Below are 14,550 nucleotides of genomic sequence, written 5' to 3'. Positions count from 1 at the left end.
CACAAGTTTTGTGAATTTGTCCCTAAAATTCTGCTACTCAATGCAGTGCAATAATGTCTCTTTATCTTTAACAACCCCTGAAAATCCACTCTCAGCGATTCTCATTTTATGTATTATTGATCCACTGACGTGCTGAGTGCAGGTCTCAAATGGGTCAATGCGGATGGACAGAATCACTGCTGCTCAGACACCTTCACTCTTCACTGCTGTCTTAAAATAAACCCAATGCCTCTCACTCTCTGTCAAGGTCTGACACTTTCCCATTACTTGTTATTCCCCAGATTTGTGAACTACTATTTTTCTCGTTATGTGTTTGTTTACTTCTGTTGTATATTCATGGGGTTTTTCTCACAAGGGCTCAGATTTGTTCAGACAGCCACACCCACTGATTCATCAGGCAGGAATTTGGGTACAGTTCATTTTAATTACCCTCCGTGCCAGATGTTTCCCTGGGAAAGGCCAAAAACAGTTGTGTGAAATATCTTAGGAGCCGGATGACCTCTATAGGTTTTCGTTAAATTGATTCTGTCCTATATAGGTCTAAGGAGGGCCATTAAGGGGAGAGAGATGGAAAAAGACACAGGAGGTCAAGAAAGAGTGGACAGATGGGCAGCGCCGCACTAACAGCTTTATTTGCACAGGCTTTCTGTACATTGCAGATAAAACTCATTTAAATTTGGACGAATAGATGTGCAAATGTATTTTTAAGACATGAAAGAGTTAGAACTTCATCTTGGAAAACCACAAAGTACAACCAAGGAGAGAAAATCACACATTTCCACCAATAAGACACAATGTTAAGAATCTGAACAATCTGGCAACATTGTAAGGTTAATCTTTCAAATACAAACACATCACACATTTTGTCTATGTAAATAAGTCATACGAATAAGTCATATGAATAAGAAAAATAGGGGGATTCCCTATTATGATTAAAAAAGATTTGGTAGTGAGGAAAAGGAGGGAAACTCTACATATGTATTTTGACGTTTATTGATGTTGAGCCCTTGAATCTTTTGTTGTTTATTGTGTAATGTGAAGTACTTACAAATTCCCTGCAGGTTTAAACAACTAGAGTTTCATTTATGAGTGAATCACTGTTGTTGAACAAATCTTTTATTTCAGTGAATCATTCTTCTGTGCACTGACTCATATTAGCTGTTCACTGATTACCAGTCTGCTACTGACTGATTATATCACGAACAAATAGCTTTTAAGAACCAGTTGTGACAGGGCATTTCCTTGGTTGGACGTATTGAACAAATATGCCGCTGCCTTTACTGAACAAATCAATGTTTTTAGAACTTGTGTGTAAACTGAATCTTGTTCTACAACAAACTGAATTAACCAAGACATCTCATTTGAGAAAACTGAATTAATTAGAACTTTTCGGCATGGTGTGTTGCCCTAGGGAATGCAATTATATTTGAAGCCACAGCAGTTATGTCGTGTGTATCTTTAAATACTCAGATTCAGGTGGATTATGATTGGCTGCCAGTGTTTTAATTGTTTATCAGAAAATAATTGCTCTGAAAGTGATTCCAACTACATAATCTCTGTGTAGTTATTGTCATAGATTTGATGTGGACGTATTCTCATGGAATTAGAACAAAATTTTCGAAATCCAGTAATTTCAATAGGAATCCACTATCAGTCATCTCACAATATCAGTCATCAGTCACCGTTATCAGTCTCTCACAATTTTTTTTTCTATTGGATTGAAAGTCGTGATAACACTATAATGGAGTTTTTCTTTTGCTATTTGAGCAAATGGGAATGTAAAAAATATACAGCCTATGGTAGGCCTACACTAAAATTACCCAACTATGACGACTTCCGCTGCTAAGAATCCAGGAAATTTGAAAAAGGTGTATTGACAGTGGTCAAAAAACAAAAAAGTGCGCTTTTTGCACGCGAAATATTGCTGTAATTTCGCTAATGTGAACGAACCTCTAACCTGCAGAAAGAGTCATTGAATCAGTGAACGATTCATTTTGTTAACGGACTCAAAGATTCGATTCACAGGAATGAATCAAAATCCCCACCCACCTCCGGCCAGTTTCGACAGGCTGACTCCGCTCTCTTTTATATATTCGCAGATTGTCTGATACTAAGAACAAGAAATTAGTAAGCGGAATAGTTGATTTAAAACACTCCATATCAGACTGTTGGCGGCTCGCGACTGCAGCAAACTGGAACAGTCCATTCGCAAAAAGCCGGTGGGGGAAGGTCTCTCATGACTGACTTCACATTGGATGCACGGGTACACAACCGGAGCACGCCTGCAAACACTGACTGTCCCTACAAGGACCGATGGACCTAAAATCATGAGCACTTAGTCCGTTTGATTTTTTTCTGCTCCGATCCAGTTCGGGTTGCGCTACCGCCGCTTAGTCTACTGTTTCTTTATTAAACTCTGACAGCCAACTTCCGATCTTACCGGTCTCTTCACCGCCTGTCTCTCTCTGTGTGTGTGTGTGTGTGTGTGTGTGGACGGCGAGGGGAGGGCAGCCTGAGATTGCGTCCTCTGTGCTTGACACTGTCCACTCTGTCCCCAGGTCCACGGTTTGTTTGAAGACATGCTGGAGAAACTCGATCTCGAGGATGAAGGTAAGCCTCTTTGGGAAATTATATGTCTCTCGCGTCGTGATTGTAACGATCTTTCTCGTCTTCTGCACCGGCTGCCTCAGAAGCTTCACTGTCTTGACATTGTGATGTTCTTTGCTGATTTATTTAGCCCACACACTTCCAGTGATAGTCTATTTTAATGTCATTCATAATCTAACCCGGGTATAATCACGGGATGCGGCTTTACCTCTGTCATTTTGGGACACAGTGGCATGGCGTTTTTATTCAAGGTGTCGATTTCACATCAAGCTGCTGGGTAGGAATCACTGGATATCCCAGTAATGTATCGGGATCCCCATTCTCCTTTCGTCATTTCTAACCTGTTGGGTGTACAGTACATGCGTCAGATGATGCTATTGGCTGGAGAGCGTCTCACCCACGTCAAGGAGTCCCTCAGGGGTGAGGGTAATGCCCAATTATCTTTAATCTGTTTGCAGTTAGATATTGATCCCATATTGAACACTTAAACGATGAAAATGTTTAAAGTGGGGAACTCAGTCAGTGTTAAATTATGTATAACTTTTAATCTGATGCAGGATATGATATGAAATTAGCTTTTTATGTTTTTTGGTCACCAGCCAATATTTTTGAGGGGAATAATAAATGTCTGCCAAAAAAATTTTTTTTTACCAAGCATTTTGTTTAATTCTGAACTACTAACAAACTACATTTATTTTGTAGTTCTATATTTAAAAAGATATATATATATATATTTTATGTTTAATAATATTTTTAATTTAGCAATTTTTAAAAATGTATACTGATTTTTTTAAATTCTAAATTAACAAACTATATATATATATATATATATATATATATATATATATATATATATATATATATATATAAACTATATAGGGATGCAAATGAAATGTGTTGTATGATATTTGAATAAAATACAAATATAATATTTTATTTTTATTTTTGATATACATTGCTTTCATGTACCTATCTATCCATCTATCTATCTATCCATCTATCCATCTATCCATCTATCTATCTATCTATCTATATACACACACACACACACACACACACACACACACACACACACACACACACATTCAAAATATTTTATCAGTTCATCAGAAGTTTTTTATTTTATCAAAGTTCACCAAAGTTTTTGCATTTATTTAACATAAAATATAGTGGAACAGTAAAACTGATATATTGTTACAATTTAATATTGCTGTTTTCTATTGTAATATATTTTTTATGATGGCAAACAGAATTTTTAGCATCTTAACACTCTCATCATAACAGTCTTCAGTGGCACATGATTCATTATAAATCATTCTAATGATTTGGTCCTCAAGAAATATTTCGATGTTATTATTGTTGAAAACAGTTGTGCTGCTTAATATTTGTGGAAACCCTGATTTAAAAAAAAATATACTTATGTTTAATGATTAAGTTTAAAAGAACAGCATTTATTTAAATAGATATCTGCTGTAAGAATATAAAAGTTCATGTAAAAGTATATTTATATTCCTTTTGGTTTCATTTAAAGCATTAATGCAGAATATGGTTTATTAATATCCCATAATTATAATTAGACTAAACAAGGAATGTTGTGCGACAGAGTAAGACCCAGCCCTCAAATGGTTTTCAGAGCGGACATTTTCCTCTGAAGTGCTTTCGCCTCCGGCAAGGTTTTCCCAGCAATATGAGGCGAGCATACCACACTGATTTGGCAGTACAAGTCTTGCCATTATTTATAAAGGCTTTTGCTGCTTTTGCTCTAACTGTTGTACCTTTTAGGGGAAACAGAGAGCAGGTCATGCAGGCTGCAGATCTGCACTCTCATGCTGAGGTGGAGGGTTTTCCCCAAGGCACCGGTGACGGTGAAGTCCTCAAAACCCTCTCTCACACTTTTACCTCTCAAAGATATCTATCTCTGAACCGTAAAATCACAGCCTGGTGTTTTAGGATAGGCTGACTGTGGCTGGTTGGAAGAGACTTAAAATATTCTCTCAGTAAAATGATAAATGTTTAGTGTTTTTAGATACATTTGTGTTGGCATGCTCTATTCTGTACTGACACACTGACTTAAAGGAATAATTCAGAGACCAACATATTTTAAGATATCATACATTGAAAATCAGTGAATGATGCAGGCTAATGTAATAATGAATAATATCCTAGAATTTGCAACCAATCTGATGTAATGTGTAGAGCAGAGCAGTGCACTTTCTGAAGTATTAATAGCATGTGCTAGTTTTTGAAGTGCCATCATTAAATGATGTCTGAAGGCATTGGTTTGAAGTATGCGGTTGTGAAGCGTTCCAGCACAGCCTGGCTTTTCGATCTAATAGCATGTGAAAACCAACAAACAAAAGATTCATTCTGCTGTAATTCAGTTCTTTGAAAAGCCACGGTGGACATCGGCCAAAGTGTCATGCCTCTGGTTTTGGTAGATCCAAACATCCAGACTTTCTGAGTGGCTTTCTTTTGTCATTTGTTTGGGCTTATTTGAAGATTATATATATGTATATATTAGCGCAAATCCCACACTAGAATGGGTGTATTGTTGCTCTCATAATGAAGTCTGGAAAAAAGAATGACCGTTTTCAACAACCTATATCAATTGTATATGCTTCTGTTGAAGCCATCAGCCCACATTATTTCAACTTATTATTTTTTTTAATAATCGTAATTAACAGTGGAATTGCTAGTGAAAAAATACATTACCCAGGATTCTACAAAAATCTCGGCCAATCAGAGAATCTAAACAAATAACGCCAAAAGAACTGTTTATCCCATTAAAGGGGTCGTGATGTTATCAAGATTTAAAAACAAAACAAACAAACATAAAAATTATATGAAGTAATAGGCTATTTTCTGTCCTATTTTGACCCACTTAGTCAGACCGCTCTGTTTGAATAGACGTGGCGGATTGTAGAGTCAAAAGTAAACACCCACTGCTATGATTTGCTAACAGTTGTGTATGTTTGACAGGCTACAGGCTACACAGATGGACGCTGCTGTGCTAGATTTAAAATGCATAAATACTCTGTACATATCAAACGATTTGTAATAAGAGACAAAGCAATAGTGACCATGTAATTTAAAAAGCTGCTCACACTTGTGTGTTGCGACATTCAGGGCTCGAGCTTTCAATCGCATTTGGGACTAAAAATAGATGTGTATGAACTGGAAAATGTATTTAGGAGCATGAGTGCGAATACAATTTCTTAAACACCCTAACAGTAGCCTATAATAATCTTCAATTTATTTATGGAAAAACAGCGATACAGCCTCGTATGATTATCGAACTTAAAAAAAAAAAGCAACAATTTAATTTAAAATGGCACAGATGAGAAGAAAGGCGGAATGAATGAAGAAGATGCTGTCACAGTGTCTGGGTTGTGTTCCCTGGGTTTCCACTAGGTGTCCTCAGTTCCCACAGTGTTATCATTTATCACTTCCTGTCTCCTTATTTGGTCACCTTCCTCCTTGTTTAGTTAATTGATTGTTCCCCACCTGTCTCCTGTTTCCCCATCATCCTTTTGTGTATTTATACCTGGTCTGTCTGAGTCTTAGTCACGGAGTCCTTGTTTAATGTTTATAGTTATTCACGTCCGTCGCTTCTTGCCTTGCCTTGCCTTGCCTTGCCTTGCCTTGCCTTGCCTTGCCTTACCTTGTCTTCGTGTCTTGTTTATGTTCTGTTTGGATATTCTGGTTTTGACCCTGCCTGGACTGTTTACCCCTTTGGATTACCCCTTGAATAAATATCATACCCGCACTTGGTTCTCTCTCCTGTGTTCTCTGTAACACCGATCGTGACAGAAGGACTCCGTCACTGCAAGAGCCAGCGGTATGTCGGCTTATGTCTCCTCCCCAGCCACAGTGCGGGAGAGGAGTGGATTTGAAGGAACTCGCCTGGTGGTTTTCCGGGGAACCAGAGGAGGTCGCCGAGGAGGGAGTGGTCGAGAGGATACTCAGCACCGCTCTCAACCAGGGCCGCCCTTCGACCCGGGGCTCGTGTGGGATGGATTAGAGCCACCGTCTCACCATGGCAGACGGAGAGGAGAGAGGAAGCGCACGTCCGCCACAGTGGCGTCACTGCCCATGATGGCCGCTAGTCCAGCGCCACGAGGCAGGATGGACGCCAACACAGCACCACAACCCAAGGCGATCACGAGTCCAGCGCCACGGTGCAAGATGGCCGCCAGCTCAGCGCCAACGCCCAAGAGGGCCGCTGACTCATTCTTGGACTATTTCGCTACGCTGTCCAAGATCCTAGAGATTCCCAAGACGGTTAACGTCATGGCTGCTGAGCCAGCGCCACAGCACAAGATGGCTGCCAGCCCAGAGCCACAGCACAAGATGGCCGCCAGCCCAGAGCCACAGCACAAGATGGCCGCCAGCCCAGCGCCACAGCACAAGATGGCCGCCAGCCCAGCGCCACAGCACAAGATGGCCGCCAGCTTGCAACCACAGCACAAGATGGCCGACTCAACGCCTGAGTCTCCAGACAAGGTGTCACCGACTCGCCAACATAGAGGGCGGAGGAGGAGGAGACAGGCGTCTACCGTTCCTCAAAGCCCAGAGGACATTCCCGAGGCGGTGCCCGATGCTGTTCCGAAAGCCGAGGCGGTGCCCGATGCTGTTCCGGAGGCCGAGGCGGTGCCCGATGCCGAGGCGGTGCCCGATGCTGTTCCGGAGGCCGAGGCGGTGCACGATGCTGTTCCGGAGGCCGAGGCGGTGCACGATGCTGTTCCGGAGGCCGAGGCGGTGCCCGATGCCGAGGCGGTGCCAGATGCTGTTCCGGAGGCCGAGGCGGTGCCCGATGCTGTTCCGGAGGCCGAGGCGGTGCCCGATGCCGAGGCGGTGCCCGATGCTGTTCCGGAGGCCGAGGCGGTGCCTGATGCCGAGGCGGTGCCCGATGCTGTTCCGGAGGCCGAGGCGGTGCCCGATGCCGAGGCGGTGCCCGATGCTGTTCCGGAGGCCGAGGCGGTGCCCGATGCCGAGGCGGTGCCCGATGCTGTTCCGGAGGCCGAGGCGGTGCCCGATGCCGAGGTGGAGGCCATTCCCGATGCGGTGTCCGAGGCCGCTCCCGATGCGGTGCCCGAGACTGCTCCCGAGGCCGTGTCCGAGGCAGTGCCCGAGTCCGTTCCAGAGGCGGTGCCCGAAGCCGAGGCTTCTCAAGTCTCCACAGGCAGTCCAGAGTCGAGTCAGGTTCCAGTTGACCCTCCAGAGGCGAGTCAGGGGCCAGTGAACTCTCCAGAGTCGAGTCAGGTGCCAGTGACCTCTCCAGAGTCAGGGCTAGTCACCGCTGGTCCTCCGGAGTCAGGGCCAGTCACCGCTGGTCCTCCGGAGTCAGGGCCAGTCACCGATGACCTTCCGGAGTCAGGGCCAGTCACCGTTGAACTTTCAGAGTCAAGTCAAGTCACTGGGTGGTCTGCTGCTCCGCCCTGTTGGACTCCGGCATCGACCACAGGGGCGTGGTGGTCATCTGCTCCACCCTGGGGGGCTTCCGCTCTGACCACACGGACGTGGTGGTCTTCTGCTCCGCCCTGGGGGGCTTCCGCTCTGACCACACGGACGTGGTGGTCTTCTGCTCCGCCCTGGGGGGCTTCCGCTCTGACCACACGGACGTGGTGGTCTTCCGCTCCGCCCTGGGGGGCTTCCGCTCTGACCACACGGACGTGGTGGTCTTCCGTTCCGCCCTGGGGGGCGTTTGCCCTGACTACACGGTTGTGGTGGTCTTCCGCTCCGCCCTGGAGGACTCTGGCCTTGACCACAAGGGTGTGGTGGTCTTCTGCTCCGCCCTGGGGGGCTTCATGTTGTTTTTTTTCCTTTTGTTTTTGTGTTAATGTCGGTCCCTGTTCCTTTCTGTTAGTCTGGCCCTCCGTCCCTCCCCCTGACCCTCCACCTGTCCGCCTCCCTCCTGGTCTCTGTTTTGTGTCTGTCTTGGAGCGTCTGGGAGCCGCTCCTTAGAAAGGGGGTACTGTCACAGTGTCTGGGTTGTGTTCCCTGGGTTTCCACTAGGTGTCCTCAGTTCCCACAGTGTTATCATTTATCGCTTCCTGTCTCCTTATTTGTCACCTTCCTCCTTGTTTAGTTAATTGATTGTTACCCACCTGTCTCCTGTTTCCCCATCATCCTTTTGTGTATTTATACCTGGTCTGTCTGAGTCTTAGTCACTGAGTCCTTGTTTAATGTTTATAGTTATTCACGTCCGTCGCTTCTTGCCTTGCCTTACCTTGTCTTCGTGTCTTGTTTATGTTCTGTTTGGATATTCTGGTTTTGACCCTGCCTGGACTGTTTACCCCTTTGGATTACCCTTAAATAAAGGACTTACCCGCACTTGATTCTATCTTCTGGTTTCCTGTATCAGCGATCATGACAGATGCACTGAATGAAAACGCAGATTCGGCACTTTAGGGCGCTGACACCCTTGTGAACATGTGAATGTTTCAAACAGTCATTGAGATATTTATATCTGCTGTAGTCTTCACCATAGTACCAAATAATTCATTCTTAACAATAGGGCTGCACAATTAATTGAAATGGAATCGAAATCGCGCTTTGACAGAAGTTGCTATTGATTCTGTGATCAGCAGTAAATCTCCATCTGAAGGCCAGAGGACTACGACAATATATGGTTTATCTGAGTTCTTTTTTATTATTATTTTATATAAAAATAAAGTATAGTTATAATGCAATGCCGTTATCACTACTTAGATTACTACAAAATATATTCCTTGCCTTATTCTGTGTAAAATGTCACATCATCTCACAGAACAATTTATTTCAAACACTTGACTGATGTTATGAAGTGAGTTTGGAGTAGAAATACGTTATTAAATGTGGTATTTTCACTAGTGTAGTATTTACTACAATAAGCCGTAGTTCACTGAGAAGCTACACAAACAGTTGTAATTATTGCAAATGATTTCTTCGATATCATAATCGTGCAATGAAATCGTCTGCGATTTTTCTTTTTGAGTAACTTGTCAGTGAGCTACGCCTCTATGTAGTAAATGCTGCTCCATCTGAAAGCACGTGATGATTATTTACTGCTAATTACAGAACCGGCTTTACTAACAAAATGTGCATTACAGTCGCATTAGATTTAAACGTGAAGCCCTACTTAAAGACTTAATAACCTATTTATTTACAAAATTCTAACCTAAAATCGAACTTAAACCATGGCCGATCTATATACTGACTGATTTGTCATTGTTTGGTAACACTTACCAGGTTCCATTAACATTAGTTAACTACATTAGTTAACATGAAATAACAATGACTGCATTTATTAATTTTATGTTCATGTTAATTTCAAACTTTTAATAATACATTATAAAATCAAAAGTTGTTTCTGCTAATATGATTCAATGTAGCTAACATTAACAATAAATAGTTGCATTTTGATTAATCAACATTAACAAATAATATTAACTACTGCAACAATTAGTTATTGCTCATTGTTAGTTAATGCTAAGCTGCTTTAACTAATGTTAACTAATGGGACATTATTGCAGTGTTACCTATTGTTCTTTCTTTCATTCGAAATTTAATCTTTTGCACTCTAATCTTGAAACATTGTTTACTTTATATTTTTGTGTATTTAAAAGAAAAAGTCTTTCTTTAGTAAAAGATGTTTAATAAAGTTATTTAACCTGTTAGGAGGAAAACGTTTTTTTACTTACTAAATTATATGATGTGATAAAAACCATATACAGGAACAAAAGCTTCAACGACTGTTGTGAAAATTTGAAAGTGTCACTAATGTACGTATAATTTAATAGGACTATAAATAATTACATAATTAGCCTATTAAATAGAGTCTGAAACCTTTCTGTACATTCTGTATTCTGATAAATTAAATAATTGTGCTTGTAAATGTCTTCTTGTATCCCCTTATTAAGCTAAAACACATAATTTGAAAAATTAGCATTGTGCCCCTAAATTTTTTAAACTTAGGAGCACATGTGCTCCTTGGGTGAAAAAGGTAAGTGTCAGGCCCTGACATCACAAGTGAACAAAGGACTGAGTTCTTACTGATGATGTGGTCTGGACTAGAGGTCTTCACGGGTCCAAAAATTCATGCCCGAACCCGAAAGAGATCCGTAATGTACTACACCGAACCGACCCGGACCCGTCTAATATTTCAAAAGCTGGACCTGGACCCGTGTAGATCCGAGAAATGCCTACCCGGACACGACCCGGAGCCGTCTATTATTTGAAAGCTGGACCCGAACCCGTCGTGAAGACACAGACCCGACTGGACCCGATTGTCACATATTCCACCTTAAATTGCTATTACAAGTCAATAAACCTGTTGCGAAAAATACAGCTTTTTGTCTTACCTAATTTAAGGAGCTGTAGTCTCTCTACCTGACTGCCTATGATGCATTACAATCATTCGACATAAAAGTTATCCATGTTATTCCTCTCGTTATTCCAAGTCCAAGCTTAATCCACTCATTATTTCAGCTTCAAAAGTCCTCTTGATGTCACGGTGACGTATGACGAATGCAATTGTGCACATGTACATTCTGACTCGAGTTAACTCGCATAATAACCTCAACTGTTTGCCCTATTGAACTATAATAACGATAGCTCGTGCAATGCCATGGCCGCTGATGTTATTTATTTGCTAACATCTCTGTGCTCTCTGCTCTGCGTCGAGTCTGAATCTGACCAATAAAACTTTAAGATTAAATGGTTAATTTATATTATTATAAAAATGGAAGAAAATGTAAAGCGCGGTTTGGTGGTCAAAGTGTCCCTCACTGGTTGCCATAGAAACATGAAACGCGATCGAGACTGCACATGCATGCTAGCTGTCCCGGGTCGACGGGTCTCGGGTGCACTGTGAAGACCTCTAGTCTGGACCTTATACAACCCGAATTCCGGAAAAGTTGGGACGTTTTTTAAATTTTAATAAAATGAAAACTAAAGGAATTTCAAATCACATGAGCCAATATTTTATTCACAATAGAACATAGATAACGTAGCAAATGTTTAAACTGAGAAATTTTACACTTTTATCCACTTAATTAGCTCATTTAAAATTTAATGCCTGCTACAGGTCTCAAAAAAGTTGGCACGGGGGCAACAAATGGCTAAAAAAGCAAGCAGTTTTGAAAAGATTCAGCTGGGAGAACATCTAGTGATTAATTAAGTTAATTGATATCAGGTCTGTAACATGATTAGCTATAAAAGCTTTGTCTTAGAGAAGCAGAGTCTCTCAGAAGTAAAGATGGGCAGAGGCTCTCCAATCTGTGAAAGACTGCGTAAAAACATTGTGGAAAACTTTAAAAACAATGTTCCTCAACGTCAAATTGCAAAGGCTTTGCAAATCTCATCATCTACAGTGCATAACATCATCAAAAGATTCAGAGAAACTGGAGAAATCTCTGTGCGTAAGGGACAAGGCCGGAGACCTTTATTGGATGCCCGTGGTCTTCGGGCTCTCAGACGACACTGCATCACTCATCGGCATGATTGTGTCAATGACATTACTAAATGGGCCCAGGAATACTTTCAGAAACCACTGTCGGTAAACACAATCCGCCGTGCCATCAGCAGATGCCAACTAAAGCTCTATCATGCAAAAAGGAAGCCATATGTGAACATGGTCCAGAAGCGCCGTCGTGTCCTGTGGGCCAAGGCTCATTTAAAATGGACTATTTCAAAGTGGAATAGTGTTTTATGGTCAGACGAGTCCAAATTTGACATTCTTGTTGGAAATTACGGATGCCGTGTCCTCCGGGCTAAAGAGGAGGGAGACCTTCCAGCATGTTATCAGCGTTCAGTTCAAAAGCCAGCATCTCTGATGGTATGGGGGTGCATAAGTGCGTACGGTATGGGCAGCTTGCATGTTTTGGAAGGCTCTGTGAATGCTGAAAGGTATATAAAGGTTTTAGAGCAACATATGCTTCCCTCCAAACAACGTCTATTTCAGGGAAGGCCTTGTTTATTTCAGCAGGACAATGCAAAACCACATACTGCAGCTATAACAGCAGCATGGCTTCGTCGTAGCAGAGTCCGGGTGCTAACCTGGCCTGCCTGCAGTCCAGATCTTTCACCTATAGAGAACATTTGGCGCATCATTAAACGAAAAATACGTCAAAGACGACCACGAACTCTTCAGCAGCTGGAAATCTATATAAGGCAAGAATGGGACCAAATTCCAACAGCAAAACTCCAGCAACTCATAGCCTCAATGCCCAGACGTCTTCAAACTGTTTTGAAAAGAAAAGGAGATGCTAAACCATGGTAAACATGCCCCGTCCCAACTATTTTGAGACCTGTAGCAGAAATCAAAATTGAAATGAGCTCATTTTGTGCATAAAATTGTAAACTTTCTCAGTTTAAACATTTGCTATGTTATCTATGTTCTATTGTGAATAAAATATTGGCTCATGTGATTTGAAAGTCTTTTAGTTTTCATTTTATTAAAATTAAAAAAACATCCCAACTTTTCCGGAATTCGGGTTGTATGTATAATAAAATAAAAATAAAGTTCATCCACTCTTTCCTAACGTTGGGTTCAGAAGAAAGGGGTTGCAAAAACCACAATTTGGCACTGCAGTTGTTTTCAGAGCCATCTTTATAGTTTGGTTTATGCATAGACCTTTGTTCGCCTCTCTCATTATTTAAACTACACATGCGAATCGGTGGGCGGAGCTAAACAGGCAGTGATGTAGAAGCAGGCATTTATCTTCTTCTGCAGAGGTGGTGCTTATCCACAGTATTACATCATAGAGCCATGTTTTGGAAGATTGGCTTCAATATGCTGTTTTTAGACTAACAAGAAAGATTTGAGTTCTGAAACCTACAAGATGCTTTTATAGTACAATGAGCTCTTATAGGTCAAAAGATCAAGGGAATTTTGATTTCTCAGTTCATGACCCCTTTAAGCACTTTGAATTACATACATAGTCCCGCCCACAAGCTCATGTCATTGGTTGACCCTGTTGCTATGCCAGACAAGTCTGGATGTTCAAAGACTTTTGTGTTATTTTAAAGCACCACAGTGTTTTCACTCTTTGCAGAGTTGTTTTGCATACACTTTACATTGTTTTAGCATATTAAAAGTATGCTAACTTCTCACAAAGTACATATTGTTTCAGCTGCAAGCTTTTCAGTGTTTATTTTTTTGAAACCCCTCAGTAAATGTTCCTCGAGCAGCAGCAGCTGGACTGTCCTATTTTAATCGTTTCCATGAGCTAATACTATACCTACTGCAGGACTATTCTTTGACAATAGCCAGTAGTGTTAAACAGCGCTGAGCTGAATCAATGGTGAGAAATACTTAGAACACCAGGCTTTTGATAACTTCATCGTACTGAATGCTTTTTGTGGCCTAGCATAGTAAAATAAATGTTGTGTTCAATCACTTACTGAAAATTCATTGTAGTTTGGACAGGGTTGTGAGTCAGATGTTAAGTTTCTCAAAGCAGTGGTTCAAAACAGATTCTGAGTAGAAACTGTCAATCAAGTGTGTATGAACACAAAGCAGTGCATTTTGCTGTCAGTAAGAGCTGCTTTCTCCACTAGGTCTTTTGATCAATGTTTGTGGAAACAGTCAGATACTGTGGGGTGAGATGCACCGGAGTCCTAGACCGCACATACAGCCATGCGACAAAAGATTTCAGTGGTGTTTTCAGTCTAGACAGCTTCTGAAGAAGCAGTTCAGTGTCTAAGAATACTACTGTAAGAATTACCATGGCAACTGGGGACATTAGGCAGGATGCTGCTGAAAGAAACAACAAAAGAGACATCAGAGTTCACAGTTCAGTGAGTTTGTGTCACCCATTTGTGTCATGCTGCCAGATCTACTACAATGGGGTTTTATTATTATTATTTTTTCTTGATTGCTAGGAATTTTCTAGATAGTATTTTAATAATTTGTTTTTAGTACACAATGGAAAAGCCCCGATAAATAATAATACTTTATTA

General features: G+C 41.6%; 1 protein-coding gene across 11 annotated transcripts in view; it reads left to right on the top strand.

Annotated features, from left to right (window-relative positions):
* The window catches only part of LOC132116215 (5'-AMP-activated protein kinase subunit gamma-2-like), a 76,063-nt gene that overhangs the window by 38,933 nt on the left and 22,580 nt on the right, over window positions 1-14,550 (top strand). For 6 of the 11 annotated variants that reach the window (XR_009425606.1, XM_059524915.1, XM_059524916.1 and 3 more), the window contains one exon: window positions 2,559-2,610. Coding sequence is in view for 10 of the 11 variants with exons in the window: in XM_059524915.1 (XP_059380898.1) it covers window positions 2,559-2,610 (52 nt within the window). In the remaining variant the exon portion in view is untranslated. Of the gene's footprint in view, window positions 1-1,973; window positions 2,264-2,558; window positions 2,611-2,888; window positions 3,028-14,550 lie in introns of those variants that run through there. The other 5 variants (XM_059524919.1, XM_059524920.1, XM_059524921.1 and 2 more) reach the window with 3 other exon arrangements.

Source organism: Carassius carassius, chromosome 35 (genome assembly GCF_963082965.1).
Source record: "Carassius carassius chromosome 35, fCarCar2.1, whole genome shotgun sequence".
NCBI lineage: Eukaryota > Metazoa > Chordata > Actinopteri > Cypriniformes > Cyprinidae > Carassius > Carassius carassius.
Note: the sequence above shows the minus strand (reverse complement) of the source record. Positions and strands in the feature narration are given on the sequence as shown.